General features: G+C 37.8%; 2 protein-coding genes across 9 annotated transcripts; one reads left to right on the top strand and one right to left on the bottom strand.

Moving 5' to 3' along the window:
* Positions 1 to 1,738: 1,738 nt before the first annotated feature.
* Positions 1,739 to 12,891, bottom strand: LOC116038492 (gliomedin-like). 8 transcript variants are annotated; one of them, XM_036002799.1, is made up of 24 exons: positions 12,428 to 12,889; positions 11,397 to 11,448; positions 11,269 to 11,286; positions 11,110 to 11,184; positions 10,617 to 10,679; positions 9,886 to 10,014; positions 8,943 to 8,999; positions 8,706 to 8,795; positions 8,534 to 8,623; positions 8,358 to 8,426; positions 7,842 to 7,931; positions 7,660 to 7,758; positions 6,194 to 6,286; positions 6,044 to 6,100; positions 5,807 to 5,887; positions 4,471 to 4,557; positions 4,309 to 4,386; positions 4,073 to 4,153; positions 3,894 to 3,980; positions 3,687 to 3,761; positions 3,407 to 3,475; positions 3,138 to 3,263; positions 2,893 to 3,043; positions 1,739 to 2,791 (listed from the first exon to the last, which is right to left on the bottom strand). In XM_036002799.1, exons 1-24 carry the CDS (start codon positions 12,746 to 12,748, stop codon positions 2,329 to 2,331), a joined length of 2,601 nt encoding a protein of 866 aa, XP_035858692.1. In that variant the 5' UTR covers positions 12,749 to 12,889; the 3' UTR covers positions 1,739 to 2,328. The 8 variants fall into 8 exon arrangements, with proteins under 8 accessions (XP_035858692.1, XP_031138814.1, XP_031138815.1 ...); XM_031282954.2 differs by having other exon boundaries at positions 7,660 to 7,749; XM_031282955.2 differs by having other exon boundaries at positions 8,718 to 8,795; positions 12,428 to 12,888.
* A 1,067-nt stretch (positions 12,892 to 13,958) lies between these two features.
* LOC116038508 (aromatase) lies at positions 13,959 to 17,106 on the top strand. The gene is made up of 10 exons (XM_031282990.2): positions 13,959 to 14,138; positions 14,625 to 14,773; positions 15,074 to 15,224; positions 15,315 to 15,469; positions 15,624 to 15,800; positions 15,883 to 15,997; positions 16,083 to 16,197; positions 16,289 to 16,451; positions 16,549 to 16,787; positions 16,868 to 17,106. The coding sequence occupies exons 2-10, from the start codon at positions 14,635 to 14,637 to the stop codon at positions 17,096 to 17,098; spliced, it is 1,485 nt and encodes a 494-aa protein (XP_031138850.1). The 5' UTR covers positions 13,959 to 14,138; positions 14,625 to 14,634; the 3' UTR covers positions 17,099 to 17,106.
* The last annotated feature ends 300 nt before the right edge of the window (positions 17,107 to 17,406 follow it).

Here is a 17,406-nt window from a genome sequence, read left to right as displayed (position 1 = left end):
AACCTGTTGTACTTAATTTAACAACAATGATAATACACATAAAGCTTTGATGATGACCAATACATGTCCTTGTCTTGTCCTTGCAGTTTAAGGACAAAAAGCAAAGTCATCCTGTGTAAGTAGACAATTCATTTTTTTCTCCAGATACTAATAAATCAGAGAGGGAAAAAACTGTTCTAGTCAGATTATTTAACATGTTCTGTAACAATCCTATCAGTCATACGTTGCTATGTGATCTTTGGTCATAATTCCCTCTTCTTAAATCAACATTATCTAGAAAATTAACATGGCCTTTAAGTTTATCAGTGGCATTGGACATATTTTTGCATTTACAGTTGCACATAATAATTGAAATAAAGAAACATAATGCATAATTTTCTTTAGAGCCCAAGATATGAGCTATGTTGTCTCTCTGATCCCAGCTGGTTTTCTTTTTAAAGATAGACCTTTTTCACGGCAGACATGTTGACATGTCATAGTAGGAAAAGCACAGGTGTATTCAAAACCATTAATGATGGCTGCATTCCACTTAGGAGAGGCCCTGGTATTGTGTATGCTGACTCACTGAAATAGCTTACTGGGACACTTGATGGAATTGAGCTATCGTTAAGGTTATCAATTTCAGCTGTGCTTTTTCTAATATGACAAGTCAAAATGTCTGCTGTGAAAAAGATCTATTAAAGGTGCACAGGCAAACACAGGCATCCTCTAGTTAGATTTCAGTGCACCTCATCTTTCTGATGCTCATTGGCTGTGTGCAGGACCAGATCCACTGATGATAAATACACCAGCCAGCAAACAAACAAGAAATAAGCAAGAAGCTTTCTTATTGATAACTTTCTACTTGTGGGTGGCTGTGGCTCTAAGGTAAAGTGGTTGTCCCTTCACGCACAAGAATGGCAGTTCGATCCCAGGCTCTTCCCACCACATGTCAACATGTCCCTGAGCAAGACACTGAACCCCAAGGTTCTCCCTGGATACTGTATATATAGCTGTCCACTGCTCCTAATTCTTAAAGCTATAGTGTGTAGTTTCCGCCACCCCCATGAGGAATTCTAAGTAATGACAACAACACTGTCGGAGCATCCACATGATACAAGCCCCCCACCCCTCGTCCATGCAGTTGCTAGTAACCAAGGAGGACACGAAGGATTAAAAAAACATGATGGACTCTTCAGAAGAGGTCATTATCTTCACTCGAGCTTCTGTGCGGGAAAGTCACCGGACGCCACAATCTTCTGAACATAGCCATACTGAGAAATGCAGAGAGAGTTTTGTGGAGCTAATAGTCTTAATTAGCTTTGTAGCAACTCATTTGGCAGTGGCTTAAATGTAATGGACGTTCATTAATAACAAAAAGTTACGCACTAAAGCTTTAAGATGGGTTGAATGCAGTAATTCAATTTCACTACATTGTACTCTGTGTATGTGATGAATAAAGTTCTTATACTTTGTAGCAGAAGGATGATGGACATTGTCTGCTCCATGTCTGCTTCAAAGTGTATACAACATTTGCACACTGTAGTCGGTCTCCAACTTGATGATAATACAGCTACAGAAGTGTGTTAATGTTAGAGGGCCTATCTGCTTTGCCCAGCTGGTAATCCAGCCTTGGCCTTTCTGCAGGCATAGCTTTAATAATAATAATAATAATAATAATAATAATAATACATTGTATTTGTTGGCGCCTTTCAGGACACCCAAGGACACCCTACACACATTAATAATAACAACAATAGAAGCACAACAAATTTATCAATAATAAACTCATGACAGTGCCAAGGTACAGACGAATCAAGAACAACAACATAAACTAATGATAAGTAGTGCTAAATAGAACAGATGGTGCAAATAGAAATGAAAAGATGCAGGTAATCAGCATCACACAATACATTTGGGAAAAAATATTTTGTATATGTATTTTGACCATGAACATGAAAATCCATCTAAACAATGACTATTGTGACACATTTGGGTAAAACATTTAGTCACAACTATAATATGAATAGACTATGCATAACTGTTGCTGCTCTGTGAATCTAAACTAAATTAAAAATGTTCAAATTTCCCCACAACCATTCATCATGTCATGCAGCTGCGTACATCCAGCATTGTGGTCATGTACATGATGTACATCAGTTGTCGGTAATCTTTAATTTTACCAACATATTTATTGTAAACAATATCCAGTGTGACCTACTGCTGTAAACCTCTGTCAGCAACTTCCTCCTGTGTCAAAATCAGGTCAGTGTTTCAAGAAATTCACATTAACCAACTAAGATTTAAAGAATAACTTTATTACTCATTTTACAAGGTTTGTGGTTATTTCTAGGTTGTTTTGAGTTTTACTTTGCAGATTTTCACACTCCTGCTATCCCACATATACAGAAGCTTTTTGTTGGGATAATATGACAGCATAGCCAAGGTGCCGTTAGCTGGCCTTAAATCAAAACTTGCATCCAGAGGACTCTCTTTCTTTAAATCAAAGGCGTATGTAACTCTTCTGTCTTTGTCATCTGTAAAATATAGCACCCCACATACAATGAAAGCATTTCCTGCTTTAGTTGTAGGGTAGTGAGTATTAATGATTAATTCCACAATGAATGTGTCAGGGTTAATCTTTGCAACCATCGTATCATCATCTGCATTTGATGCAAAAATGACCCACAGTCCGTTTTCATCCACAGCAAACTTAAAATATGTCTTTGAGTTGGGGAAAAGATAAGTCAGTTGGTGATATCTGCTGTTTTCCATGATCAGAGTGTTTGTTCCACTGGTGTTCAGGTCAAATCTGTAAAATATTGATCATTGGTAAGTTAAGAAGAGTACACAGACATAAAAAGTTGATCAGGCAGGGACAAAGTCTTATACATGTTTAACACAAACACTTACTTCATAAGTCTGTTTGTTCCTGCTTTGTGAAAGTAAAATGACTGTTTGTAGACAACATGACCACAGCCCTGGAAGAACCTCCTGACATCTATATTTTTGTTGCTTGAATCCTGTAATGCCGAAATGTTCCTGAGCTCTACCAAAAGTCGACCTAGGGAAGAAATGTTTCAGTGTTTAAATCCACAATAACTCACAACTCTGTGATGAATTACTTCTAGATTTGTGGTTGCTGTAAAAACAATCACCTGAAAAATGATCGGCCAACCAGTATCGACCTTCATCCTGCCTTGATGCATCGGACATCCAGGCTCCAAACGTGCTTTCCATTTTGATGGCTTTCTCCGGACATTTAATAGTTCTAATGTTGCACTCTAAATGAAAAAAGATGTACTTCAGTATTTGAATAAGTTATCAGACAGACAGACAGACAGACAGACAGACATACAGACAGACAGATAGATAGATAGATAGATAGATAGATAGATAGATAGATAATTTAACAAAATGTTCTGACCAGTTTTTCTTCTTCTCTCATTGGTTGTCACATTGATCTGGTTGTTGGTCTGGAGTGGGTATGAAGAGTCTAAATATAAAAGAAGAAAAAAGGTTAATTCACATTTTTACAAATTTGAAAAAGATAGTGGATTCTGTTTGTAGCCAATATAACTAAATTATATCAACATTTTAAAGATCATAGTTGGACTTTGAAAAAATAAGACAGACATCTTTGAAATCTTTTCAAATTTTTACTTAATATTAAAACCAAATATGGGACACAAAACACTTTTTTTTACCACTTTTCATGGGTGTATGGATAATGTTTCCACTGTTGTTAAAGGCGTTCCTCTCCAGGTCTACAGAAAGTGAGGCTGTAACATGACAGGAAACATATATAGATAAATACCTAAAGACATTAATGGTGTTATAGTACACCATTATAAATCATACAAAAGACATGTTTTTAGGTAATTGTTACTTTTACATTTCAGAGTGTTTCCTACTTGTTAATAACTTATTTGGTGCCTCTGTAGCATTTTCTCTTGTGGTATTGTTCAATGTGCTGTGACTGTCATCTTGAAATGATGACTCTAGAAAATAAAAGTATTCGGTTTAACATGTTTTTTTCATATAGTCAAATATTGTCTTTACAGTCTCCCTGCTGCTCAAAATGGTCCTTTACCAGCTTCAATGTTTGTGTTTAGAAGCTTCTCAGAGTCAGTCACATCGCTGTTGTTGTCAGCTGGATGTGAAGTTGGTGATTCTGCAGAAAGAAAGATTAGATTAGATTTTCAACTAGAAGAGATGGTACACATATTACATATTTAAATATGTATAAGAGAAAACAACTACTGAAACTAAATGTGTGAATTGATCAATACTGATAACAAATAGTGATACCAATAGACAGTTTCTTACCACTTTTCATGGGTTCAACGGTTCCACTGTTATTGACAGTGTCACCGTTTTGGTCCGAAAAGTGACGTGAAAGTGGAGCTGTTGAATGAAATGAAACATTAAATATAATGTTTTAAAGTTATGGTCACTCACTTTACTCATAAAGCACAGAGTGTTTCCTACCTGTGAATAATTTAATTGGTCCGTCTGTAACATTCACTGTGTTGTTCAGGGTGTCTTGGCTGTCATCTTTGTGAAATGAAACTGGCTCAAGGAAATAAAAGTTATTGAATTTAACATCACAGTCACTGGGAACACTTTTCTGCAGATACTGTATGCACATTTTCTGGTAATACTTCTATACTTTAAAGGACCTATGACATGCTGCTTTTTGGATGCTTTTATATAGGCCTTAGTGGTCCCCTAATACTGTATCTGAAGTCTCTTTCCCGAAATTCAGCCTTAGTGCAGAATTACAGCCACTAGAGCCAGTCCCACAATGAGGTTTCCTTAGTATGTGCCATTTCTGTGTCTGTAGCTTTAAATGCTATTGAGGAGGAGAGAGGGGGGCAAGGTGGAGGGTGGTTGTAGCTCTATAGGCCTATGTCACGCAACAATTGAAGACCGGAAGAACGTCTCTGAGTGGGGATACGGCTCTTCCGGTTAGCTTTTTACAAGGGCGGAGCCCGATAGATACTGCTGGACCAAGTCTCTCCGCAACCTGCCTGAAATCACCTACGACGATGTGGTTCGGATTGTAAATAAACACTCTCAAAGTAAAAAACATTTTGAAAACGGCAAAAAAAGGCAAAAGGTAGAAGACCGTGTACAGAAAATATCATAGACTTCAATGGTAGAAGCTCGCTCTAGCCGTTCGCGGTTTCGGTAAACGTTTTTATGGTAACAGCGAGTTGGACCAATCAGAGACGTTGCTGCTATGCTTAGGATTGTGGGTAGTGTAGTTTTTCTCCATAAGATCGCGGATAAAACATGTTTTTCTTAAAACAAGGTTGATTACATACAGACTTCTAGCTTCTACAGGAGCAGAAACCTTCGTTTCACAACCACGTAGCTCGTGGTCAGTCTACCTCGGATGGTTTAGACATTATGGCTGATAATCTAAATCCTTATGGAGAAAGGGACTGTTGACTGGAAGTTCTGATTCCCTACTCCACGTTCTGGAAGCAGGAAGTGTGACATAGGCCTATTTCCTCATGGGCGGGCCAAATTCTCTGGGTAGCTGTGGGCTGCGGGCAAAGCAGAGAAAGGGGAGGTAACCTTTCCCCTTATGAAGTCATAAAGGGAGGATTCCAGATCGGCCCATCTGAGCTTTCATTTTCTCAAAGGCAGAGCAGGATACCCAGGGCTCGGTTTACACCTATTGCCATTTCTAGCCACTGGGGGACCATAGGCAGGCTGGGGGAACTCATATTAATGTTAAAAAAACTCATAAAGTGAAATTTTCATGCCATGGGACCTCTAACTTAAGAATGATTTTGAATGCAGGGCTTTACTTTACCAGCTTCCATGTTTGTGTTTAGAAGCTTCTCAGAGTCAGTCACATCTCTGTTGTTGTCAGCTGGCTGTGAAGTTGGTGATTCTGCAGGAAGAAAGAAAGATTAGATATTCAACTAGAAGAGATGGTACGCATATTAAATATCCCTCTTTTGAGAGAAGAGAAAACAACTACTGAAACTACATGTGTGAATTGATCAATACTGATAACAAATAGTAATACCAATAGACAGTTTCTTACCACTTTTCATGGGTGTATCACTAATGGTTCCACTGTTTTGGTCCGCAGAAAGTGGAGCTGTTGAATGAAATGAAATGATAAATATAATTTTTTAAAGTTATGGTCATTCACTTTACTCATAATTCCAAACAGAGTGTTTACCTGTCCTACCTGTTAATAATTGAATTGGTGCCTCTGTAGCATTTTCTCTTTTGGTATTGTTCAAGGTGCCATGGCTGTTGTCTTGATCAAATGATACTGACTCTAGAAAATAAAAGTATTGGGTTTATTTTTATTTTTTTTTCTTCATATACAGTAGTCAAAGTTTGTCTTTACAGTCTCCCTGCGGCTCAAAACGGTTGTTTACCAGCTTCCATGTTTGTGTTTTGTAGAAGCTTCTCAGAGTCAGTCACATCTCTGTTGTTGTCAGCTGGATGTGGAGTTGGTGATTCTGCAGAAAGAAATATTAGATTCAACTAGAAGAGATGTTACACATATTAAATATTATAAAAAAACATGAAGTCTTAACTCAAAAACAGCATATCATAAAAATCATTAACTCATATAATAATATAATGTATTGCTGTGTAATTCAAAGCTTAAATTCACAGTTTACTCACCAGTTTTAGTCCATCTTTCGTTGCTAGTCAAATTTAGCTTGTTGTTTCTCCGGGGTGAATATGAAAAGTCTAAAGAAATAATAATAAAAATGACGCATTTTCATTTTCTTCATTCTTCATATTTTTTTCATCCTAAGAGAGATATTGTGAGTAGTCTACAACTATTATAAAACCTTCAATATTCACTTTAACCGTACCAAACTGTAACTGTGGTCTTATACCTGTTTATAAGTAGAAATTTTCTTACCACTTTTCATGGGCGTATCACTAACGGTTCCACTATTATTGACAGCGTCACTATTTTGGTCTGCAGAAAGTGGAGCTGTTGAATGAAATTAAACATTAAATATAATGTTTTGAAGTTATGGTCAATCGCTTTACTCATAATTCAAAACAGAGTGTTTCCTACCTGTGAATAATTTAACTGGTCCATCTGTAACATTCACTGAGTTGTTCAGGGTGTCATCTTTGTGAAATGAAAGTTATTGAATTTAACATCACAGTCACTGGGAACACTTTTCTGCAGATACTTTATGATAATACTTCTGTACTTTAACTCCAGAATGATTTTGAATACAGGGCTTTACTTGTATTTTTGCATGGTTGTATTGGTACTTTTGTGTAAGTAAAATATCTAAATACTTCCACCAGTTTTAATATCAAACTTTTTTTGTATAGTTGAAGTGAGATTGCATGACTAAACATGATTTAGTCTCCTTCCCACATACAGTAAATAAAGAAAAACGTTTGGTTTTAAGTGTTAAGTGTCTTTAAATCTGACATGGTTATTCTCAAATATCAAGATTTTATACAAACATAATAATAATTTGTCCTCTCCCATGCATTTTTTAAAATATCAAAACAAATAACCATGCCAAAATCCTTAGCAAACACAATCCATTTGTTGAATCTTTATGTCATAACATTCATTTTGAGAGTACTAACTCACTTCATGAGTTATATTTTTACATTCCTGTCTGTTAATGAAGTCTTTCAGCCACTCAAACGGTTGCTTACCAGATTCCTTAGCTGTATCTCGAAGTTTCTCAGAGTGAGTAACATTAGAAACATCTCTGGCTTCATGAGCTAGATGTGGTGTTGGTAACACTGTGGAAATTGAATAAGATTAGTACAGTGTGAAGTTAAGAATCAAATCTGCATGTCCAAACATTTTGTGAATGAGTCCCAGCATCTCCTACCTGTTAAGTGAATTGATGCCGCTGTAACAGTCTCTGCGCTGGTTTCAACCCACGTGTCATGTGTGTAGTCTGGACGAGGTGATACTAACTCTGTAGAAAATAAAACAGAATTTGGATAACTATACCTTTTTAAACTGAACCTAATATTAAACAAGTTTATAAGATAAGTTAAACCTTTATTGGTCCCCAAAGAGGAAACTCAGTTGTTACAGCAGCACAAAGACAGCAATAGTAAATATTAATAGAGAATAAATATAGAGAATATTAATAAAGAAGAATAAATAATAAGAGGTATATAAAAACTAAAATAAGAATAGAATAAAACTAAAAATAGAAAAAATATACAAGTATGGAATAAGATTTTCCTGAAACAACAGTGGAATAATTCAAATTAGTAAATAAAGTCTTCCTGCAACTCAAAATGGTTGTTAACTAGATTTTATATCTGTGCCTTGACTGAACTAAACATACATGTGAATTGGTCAATACAGTATATACAATATGATAGTGTCTTACCACTTTTCACAGTTGTATCATTAATGTCTGCACTTCCATTGAAGCTGTTTTGGTCTGTAGAAAGTGGGGCTGTAGAATGAAACATTATGTAATGTTTACAAACACTAACGATGTGGTAGGGCATCCCCTTTAATTAGATTTTTACTTTGAATTAAAAACAAACAAACAGTCAATACCTGTTAATAATCGAATTGGTGCCTCTGTGACATTCTCTGTGTTGGTATCATTTAAGGTGCTGTAGCTGTACTCTGGATGAACTACTGACTCTAGAAAAGAAAATGAAAAAGTATAAAAGGTTGAACATGTTGTCAGGCCTGACTGTGAAGTTTTCCTGTCACGGTTGCTTACCAGAGTCCGTACTTGTGTCTCGAGGTTTTTCAGAGTCAGTAACATTCAATACATGTCTGCCCTCATCAGCTGGGTGTGGTGTTGGTGATTCTGTGGAAATAAAGACATCATGTATTATTAGATAGCATATAACATTAAAGAGGAAGTTGAAGCCCTAAGTCACAAACAGCCTACAATCTAAATAATTAATGTATGTAATTGTTGTGCACTATATATAAATACTGAATTTATTCCAACCAGTCTTGTTGATTGTCGAGCTGCTGTTTTCTACATTGGTCAGGGAAGGAGATGAATCTGAATATGTAGAATAAAAGTAAAAAAGGAAAGTTAACTTTGGTAAACTTTTCCTAAAAATAATAATTAACTATCAAAATATTAATACCCAACACTTTATGCTGAAATATTTCCCTCCATGTAGACTTGAAAAGGCGGCACTACTGTATGGTTTTGTCCTTCATGGAGCATAGCATATATTTGATCAGGGCCACGGCTATCCTGCTATTGAGAACCAACACTTGGTGCATATTTTATAGGGTTTTTTTGTCAGTATTTTTAGACACAATATATTTTAGATTAGACTAGGCCAATAAATATACGATTCATTTTATTTATTTTTATTTAATTTCCCAGCCAGAATTGTATTTCTGGCAGTGTGGAGATGCCTGATTTATTTTAGATTTAGACCTTCATGTTGGGTGTAAAATGTACAGATATATAATTAAACATTTAACCGAATAAACAAAATGAAAAACTAAAAATCCAAATAATTAAAAAATATATGGATTGTGTTGTCTGGTCATAAGTTTGTCTATAGGGAGGGTGACCTTTGATTTATTATCTCTAAAATACAACCATATGGTCAGTTTAATTATCTTACCATGGATTCTCACAGTGAGCCAGTGCATGGCAGTTGTTGTTAATGTTACTCCACTGACCATAGTGTGGTTAGAGAAGTTTCTGTGGATGTTTTGTTACTTTGTGGCACCACCACTATTCTATATGAAGGATTAAACTTTAAAACTTTAAACTGACAAGTTCAAAGAGTTGATTTTGGGGTATCATTTGAATAATTTTTATTTTTCGATTTGGCCTTGGTGTCATTTCTGTCAAAAGCTTTAGGGTGTGAAAATAAAACATGCTGGTTTATTGATTAATGATTGTGTGGAGATGTTCTTCTCACCCATCAACATGTTGGTTTGATGGATGTGTTCTCCGATGGTCTTGTTTCTCACTTCATTAGAATAACAAGCAGGACAGATTGGACCAGGTGGGCCTGCTGGACCTGGTGGACCCCTGGGACCAGGAGGACCTGCAAATATTAACATACCGTAGCTGCAAGTCAGACATGTACCTGACCTAATAAACAATACTGTTGGTCAATGAGATAGCCTCTTCACAACAACAGTGAAATAAAAAAAACAGGAAAGCACTAACTGGAGTTGGAAAATAATTAATTTTACCAAAAATAATAGTGGATTAGTTCATAAAAGTTGCTGTTTGTCTATTACAAACCACAACAAGATAAGGTGTTGAATAGTGGCCATCTTGATATTCTTGAAACCTCACCAGTAGTGGAGCTTAGCAAAAAGCCTCAAGTTTGTCCTTAAGTATATTCGATTCTATTTATCATTTAATATTTCCTGTATATTCTGTATGTGTGCTGTGTGTCTGATATTTTGCTGCTTTGGGATCAATAAAAATCAATCAATCAATCAATCAATCTATCTATCTATCTATCTATCTATCTATCTATCTATCTATCTAAGAAACTCACAAAATGACATAGAATGAGGTGACAGCTTTTCTGATGTGATCTTTAGCCTGACTGACTCCCTCTCTGTCAATCACATTATTCATGTCAGGTTTAAATATGTCGTCATCTCTCACCCTCAACGAGAATGTCATTCTCACCTTTCAGTCCGGGAGGCCCAGGGTCTCCTTTAGGTCCTGGTTCTCCCTTTTCACCAGGGGGTCCTAGTCAGTGACAGGTCATTAGTTTAAACCGCTAAAGTTGAAAATGGAAACTACAAAACAGCAGGATGATCGTGTTTTAACTGTAGGACTGTAAACCTGTAAACAGACGATCTTAGATTTGTTTTACACATTAACTATATTTTCTCTGGGATGCCATTACAGTAAGAGTCACTGAAACCAGCATTCAGGTGTAATCAGCCCAGCCAACCTTTTCCAACTGAAGCAATCTCCCATGCATTGCTAATGTGGCAGCGACAGGCAAAGTCTCTTGTAGACAGTGAGTGGGATTAAGTAACCATGGCTGAACAATGGAAGATTGTTTGAAACTTGTGACCGACTTCTGTTCTGAGTTTATTTGTCTGTTCTGGTGCACAGCTCATAAAGAGGGTTTTAGTCTTATTAGATTTCTTTGACACAACAGATCTCTCACCTCTTCTTCCTCTTTTTCTCCCCTGCAGCCCTGGCACACCCTGTGGTCCTGGTGAACCAGCCCTACCAGGCAAACCTAACAGGCAAATAATGAGACTGTAGTAACAAATTCAGCTTAGTTTAAGTAACTGATGCAGTTAATCAAAGTGCCTGTTTTTACCTGGTGGTCCAGGTGGGCCTGGGGGGAAAAAATATAAATATTTTATACAAATCAAATAGACCTACAGCAGAAGCACCAATAACCATAAAAACCACAGCGCTGGAATGAAGAATATTTCTGAAGAGCACCTGTTAAACAAACTCCTCTGGAGCTATTACACAGCTCTATGAAGACTTTGACCTGGAATAAAGAAAACAGAAGAAAAAAAATGTGTCAGTGTTGATTGTATCTGGAAGCTTTCTAACGTTACATATTTTGGTTTTTAAATCACTTGGATACAAACACCTTTGCTTTTCTTGTGAGACATCTTATCAACTGCAACAGTGTTGTTTGTTCTCAAGGATTTTGAGAAGATTACAACTATTTTAATTTCACTTTATTCCTATTATTAGCACTGAAAAGATTATTTGATTAATTGATTGCTGACACAATATTAACTGGAAATAACTGTGTAAATCGATTAATCGCACATGTCATTTTTTAAGCCAAAAATTCACTTGTTCTTAGGTGTGAATGTTTGCTGCTTTTCTTAGTCTTCTACGATGGTAGATTGAATATCTTCCGATTTTGGACATTTTATGGGACAAAACGAGCAATTTAAAAAGACGTCACATTGTGCTCTGGGAACTTAATCAAGCATTTTATACTATTTTCTGACATTTCATTGCTAAAACAATCAATCAACTAAATCAGAAGATTAAAGTTAAAATGAAAATAAGCATTAGTTGCAGCCCTAAATATTATTGGTGATTTTTTATCAATCAGGCCAATAATAAAACTAGACTTTATTTTGGTAAAATACTTGTGTATCACTGATAAATGTGATGTCAAAAAATACAATAGTGCCCTCTGGAGAAATGCCAGTTCTCACCAGATGTGACTATAGTTGAGGGAGGAGCAGTCACACGCCCCTGCTCAAAGTATTTATCCAGAAAACACTCAGTGGTAAACCAGATGTCTGCAACAGACTTTTGGATTCTTTGCATTACACGGAAATGCTTCTTATCCCAAAAGGGAAATGAGAGGACATATGTCTATCAAAGATGACAGCAAAGAGTTGTTGATTTCTCCCCTGTTCTGTCTCATAATAACATCATGATTTTTTACAAAAGTACAGTAAACAGTCTGTGATATGCACAGTGTCTTCTAAAGAGCTTACAGGAACCATGGAGTACGTCATCAGCATCAGCATTTCCTTCTCGTCTTGGCTTTGTGTTGCTTCTCCCTCCTGGTTTCTTCTGCTGCGTTGGAGCTTCTTCAGCTCTGCAGCCTCTGCAGGCTCCACAGCCAGGACTCCTGCCTGCAGCCTGCAGCTCTGGGACAGCACCTGCATCTGGGTGTCCAACCTAACCAGCTGCTCCGTCAGCTCTTTCTGTCGAACCAGCAGGAACAGTAAACCTGCTGAGCTCAGGAGCAGCAGCGCACACATCCCCACCAGCAACACTTTCCACGCCAGAAAAACTCCACTCTTCTCCTTCATATTTGTGTCCGCTTGCTGGTCCTCCACTGCAGCGTAATCTGAGCTCTGAAATTCACGAGCACATACAGCACATATCTGACCACTTGCCAACAGATGAGACGTCAGAGGGAAACTACGCTCGAGCTGAAATAAACATGTCAAGATCTGTATGTAACTACAGGGGGAAGCACATGATACATTGCGCAATAACAAGCTTCTGGGAAACAGTTACAATGTGTAGGCCCACTTGATTTAGAAGCAGCTAATGGACATTAACCAGAATGACAAATCCTGCACAGTGTAGTGCTTCTCATCATTTTGGTGCTCTTGCTCTCAATATTGCCACCAGTCCGTCCCACACAAAATTACATGGAAATGGAATAAATAAGTTGTGAACAAGGGGAACATTCTTTGGATCTACAAAAGCGCTTTCAGAGCGCTTTCAGTAAAAGACTGTTAGTGTGTGGATGGGTGTGTGTACTGAAATCTCTTTTTAATAAATGGCTTTTCATGTTTTTCTATTATTGCATTATGCATTTATATTTATTTTTCTCCACTTGTGTCATTGAACAAGTAACATTAAAGTTTCTCCATTCCCAAAAAGTTATAATTACTCAGTTTAGTCTCCACTACAATGAGGAGAGCAGGTTTTTCAGCCAATTTGGGATTAAAGCCCCCACCCAAACCCCCAAATCTGAGGCCAACATCTTCATTAACAGCACACCAGCTATTCTTTTCAGCTATTCAGGGACTGATTTTGAAGGACAGCTCATCATTGTTTTCCCTTTTTCATTTTGCATCCATGTTCATTTTTTAAGTAGAGGAGTACTGACATTTATTTCTAAAAAAAAATGTAAGACTTGAAATTATAAAGATGACATTTTCTCTTTCTTCTGTTTCCTATTTTGAACTGCTGGGTAAATCCCTACTCCCTTTGACATGGGTCATTCTGACCCAGCTAATTAATTTCCCCTTGAAAAGCTTCCTCGGTGGATGAATTGAACAGTGGGGTTTCTTTCTTTTCAACAAAGCTAAATGTGAAGTAAACCCATCTAAGAAAAACTGATGCAGAGTACACCGGATGAAAGACCTGCAGGTTTTGCATGCTTATGAATAAAAAAACAAACACTTTTTGGTTCTTTTTAAAGTGGCTTTGTGGTTAAGATGTGCACGGTTACCTGGCATGTTTGCTGTTCTGCCATGTAATGGTACTTACATGGCTTACTTATGTAACCACAAAGTAGCAGTGTTTCTAAGCAACCAGTAAAATGAGGGCTTAACCGAGGATTTATAAACACTGCGATTTATTGGGTAGGAGAAGGTTGATCATCCTTAAAACCAGTGGAGGAAGAACTGCATCTCTTCAAACTGCACTACTTACTAACTTGTCAGGAGTCAGAAAAGAAGAGAAGTAAGTGTGATTCTTTGATAATTTGTTAATAAAGAAATGCTTAGAATAGTAAAAAGATATTCTTAAAGATAAAAATGTAGAAACATCTAAGCATACACTATGTTGAAAAAATTGTAACACACCTTGAATTTTTACTCAATTTTAAATTTTAATTATGTGGACTTTATTCCTGTATTGAGAGACTGTATAAGCAACTGTAATACACTAAAGTGAAACAGAGATTTTAGTTATGAAATTCAATTGAAACTCTCTCTCTCCTGTTTTTATTTGGTTGTGTTCTGTCACAAATATTTGCAACTCACCATACATAATATCTTTGGAGAAGACTAATGTTCTGACCATGATAAACCTGTAATAACAGATACACAGATAAGGGTTCCTCTATTTTAACAATAACCATTAGATTAGCTTGTTTTGACTGTTGGTTAAAGAAGACAGAAGCTTTATGAGCACAGGACAGACAGAGGACACAGTAAACCTGCTCAGGTCTGTGTTTATGAAGGGGATGCTGCCGCTGGAGACACTCACCGCCGGCCGCGAGGTGGTCAACACTGAAGTCACTGCCCTTCTGCTTCTACTCTTGCTACTGCTGCTCTTCACTGCCTGGAGCCGAACAAACCGGTCACATATACCAGGTAAGAGACTTATACATAACTTGTATAGATTGAGCCACGTGTACAAGGGACTACATGTGTAAGTATATAAAAATAACACGGGAAACATGACAAATATTTGTTTTAAAGATTTTTGTACTTTGAATAATGACAGTACATTTTCATAAGGAGGGAATTCAGAGCCAAAGTTATGGTTTCTGATTCACATTATTGATTAAATAACATAATAGTTTACTTATTTCCATATAGGAAGACCTCTGTTTTCTCTTGGACATTAGAGCACTATTATGTCTTAAATCATTACCTGCTTCTTTATGCCAGGTCCTTCCTTCTTGGCAGGACTCGGTCCTATCCTCTCCTACAGCAGATTCATCTGGACTGGGATAGGAACAGCGAGCAACTACTACAACAACAAATATGGCAGCATTGTCCGGGTCTGGATTAATGGCGAGGAGACCCTCATTTTGAGCAGGCAAGTCTCCTGAGATAAAAAAAATAAATAAATAAACTCACAATTTATCCCATGAATCTGTAGTAAGTCAAAGCCTGGCTACTTTTGCAGGTCTTCAGCAGTGTATCATGTTCTGAGGAGCGCCCACTACACAGCCAGATTCGGGAGCAAAAAAGGGCTGGAGTGTATTGGGATGGAAGGGAGGGGTATCATTTTCAACAGTGATGTCCTGCTCTGGAGAAAAGCGAGGACATATTTTTCTAAAGGTGAGCAATTACCTTACACAAGAGAGTATGGAGTCAAAGTATTGTAGTCCCTTATTTCACCTCTCTTTGTCTATTTTCTGACACCTGCAGATCGAAGTCTGACAATAACTGAAACACTGCTTGCTTGCATTTGAATTTCATGGTTGTTTTACAGCTCTGACAGGCCCTGGCCTCCAGAGGACAGTGGGAATCTGTGAGAGCTCCACAGCCAAACACCTGGACTGCCTGCAGGAGATGGCCGACCCCTCCAGACATGTGGACGTTCTCAATCTGCTGAGAGCCATAGTGGTGGACATCTCCAACAGGCTTTTCCTCAGGGTGCCACTCAACGGTCAGCTGCACGTTCACTGGCAAACATTTCAAGTTGTTGCACTGCAGCTCGTAAATCTGTTTTGTTGTTCCTCATAACTCAGAAAAGGACTTGCTGATGAAAATCCAAAACTACTTTGAGACCTGGCAAACAGTTTTGATAAAGCCTGAGATGTTCTTCAAGATCGGATGGCTGTACAACAAGCACAAAAGAGCAGCGTAAGATCCTCACACATCACAATAACTCAACATCTGGCTTGTAATTTCTTCAACCTAACCTTTGTGTTGCTTTTTGTGCCAACAGCCAAGAGCTGCAGGATGAGATGGAGAGCCTTCTTGAAATGAAAAGAAAGATTATAAATGAGGCTGAGAAGTTGGATGATGATCTTGACTTTGCAACAGAGCTCATCTTTGCTCAGGTTTGTCTCTTTTGATACATCTATACCACCTGTGTCACAGAGTAACCATGTGTTAGCTGCGTTCTGCATACCTTCGTTTTCTCTTGAACAGAACGTCGGGGAGCTTTCAGCAGATAACGTCAGGCAGTGCGTGCTGGAGATGGTGATTGCAGCACCTGACACACTTTCCATCAGCCTCTTCTTCATGCTGATGCTGCTGAAACAAAACCCAGATGTGGAGCTGAGGATATTGGAGGAGATGAACACTGTCTTGAGTGAGTGCATTTGTGCTGTATTAATCTCTGTTTCACTCTTTGACAGCTAAAAACTAAAATGTTCCTACAATCCATAAATGCTGCTTTTCATTTCCAGGTGAAAAAGGTGAAAACATTGATTATCAGAGCTTGAAAGTGATGGAGAGTTTCATCAATGAGTCTTTGAGGTTTCATCCTGTGGTTGATTTCACAATGCGAAAAGCTCTGGAAGATGACAACATTGAAGGCACTAAAATTACAAAAGGAACCAACATCATTCTCAACATTGGTCTTATGCATAAGACTGAATTCTTTCCAAAACCCAAAGAGTTTAGCCTGATGAACTTTGACCAAACAGTAAGTCAGCTCAAGGTTGTGCAACAATATATGGCTCTAGAGACAAAAACAGCTTAGTGTTTACTTTCTCTGGTTGGCAGGTGCCCAGTCGTTTCTTCCAGCCCTTCGGCTGCGGGCCTCGTTCCTGCGTGGGCAAACACATCTCCATGGTGATGATGAAGGCCATCCTGGTCACTCTGTTGTCTCGTTACACCGTGTGTCCTCGCCGAGGCTGCACCCTCAACAGCATCAGGCAGACCAACAACCTGTCGCAGCAGCCTATGGAGGACGAGCACAGCCTGGCCATGCGCTTCATCCCTCGAACAACATGAACTCAACAGTCAGCACTGAGACACATGCAAGTATTTCAACGATACAGAAATATTCCCTGGCCAAGGTTGTACAAATGTGCAAAAAAACCCATAAACTAATAGTTTTCAGTTCTATATCTTGTATTAAATTTGCGATGTCCCAACAGATGTGTTGTCTACTTTGACATTAATGACATTTAGTGAATTTGTTGTAAGGTTTTAGCCAATACAGAGCAGTGCAAGCATGATTACCTGGCCCATGGGATACAGTATGGAACACCAGGGAGGACATGGATATAGATTTAGTTTTGTTGTATTGAGAGGTCACA

This window comes from Sander lucioperca, chromosome 7 (genome assembly GCF_008315115.2).
Source record: "Sander lucioperca isolate FBNREF2018 chromosome 7, SLUC_FBN_1.2, whole genome shotgun sequence".
NCBI classification, from domain to species: Eukaryota; Metazoa; Chordata; class Actinopteri; order Perciformes; family Percidae; genus Sander; species Sander lucioperca.
This window is presented reverse-complemented; position numbering and strand designations above follow the sequence as displayed.

Bases quoted from the DNA above. Each gene is read 5' to 3' on its own strand.
- LOC116038492 (XM_036002799.1), bottom strand. From the start codon at position 12,748: ATGAAGGAGAAGAGTGGAGTTTTTCTGGCGTGGAAAGTGTTGCTGGTG. The intron at 8,796-8,942 runs GTTGGAATAAAT...TTATTTCCACAG, and splicing joins CTCGACAATCAACAAGACTG to AATCACCAACACCACACCCA. The intron at 8,427-8,533 runs GTATTGACTGTT...TTCATTCTACAG, and splicing joins ACCAATTCGATTATTAACAG to CCCCACTTTCTACAGACCAA.
- LOC116038508 (XM_031282990.2), top strand. From the start codon at position 14,635: ATGAAGGGGATGCTGCCGCTGGAGACACTCACCGCCGGCCGCGAGGTG. The intron at 15,225-15,314 runs GCAAGTCTCCTG...CTACTTTTGCAG, and splicing joins GAGACCCTCATTTTGAGCAG to GTCTTCAGCAGTGTATCATG. The intron at 15,998-16,082 runs GTAAGATCCTCA...TTGTGCCAACAG, and splicing joins AACAAGCACAAAAGAGCAGC to CCAAGAGCTGCAGGATGAGA.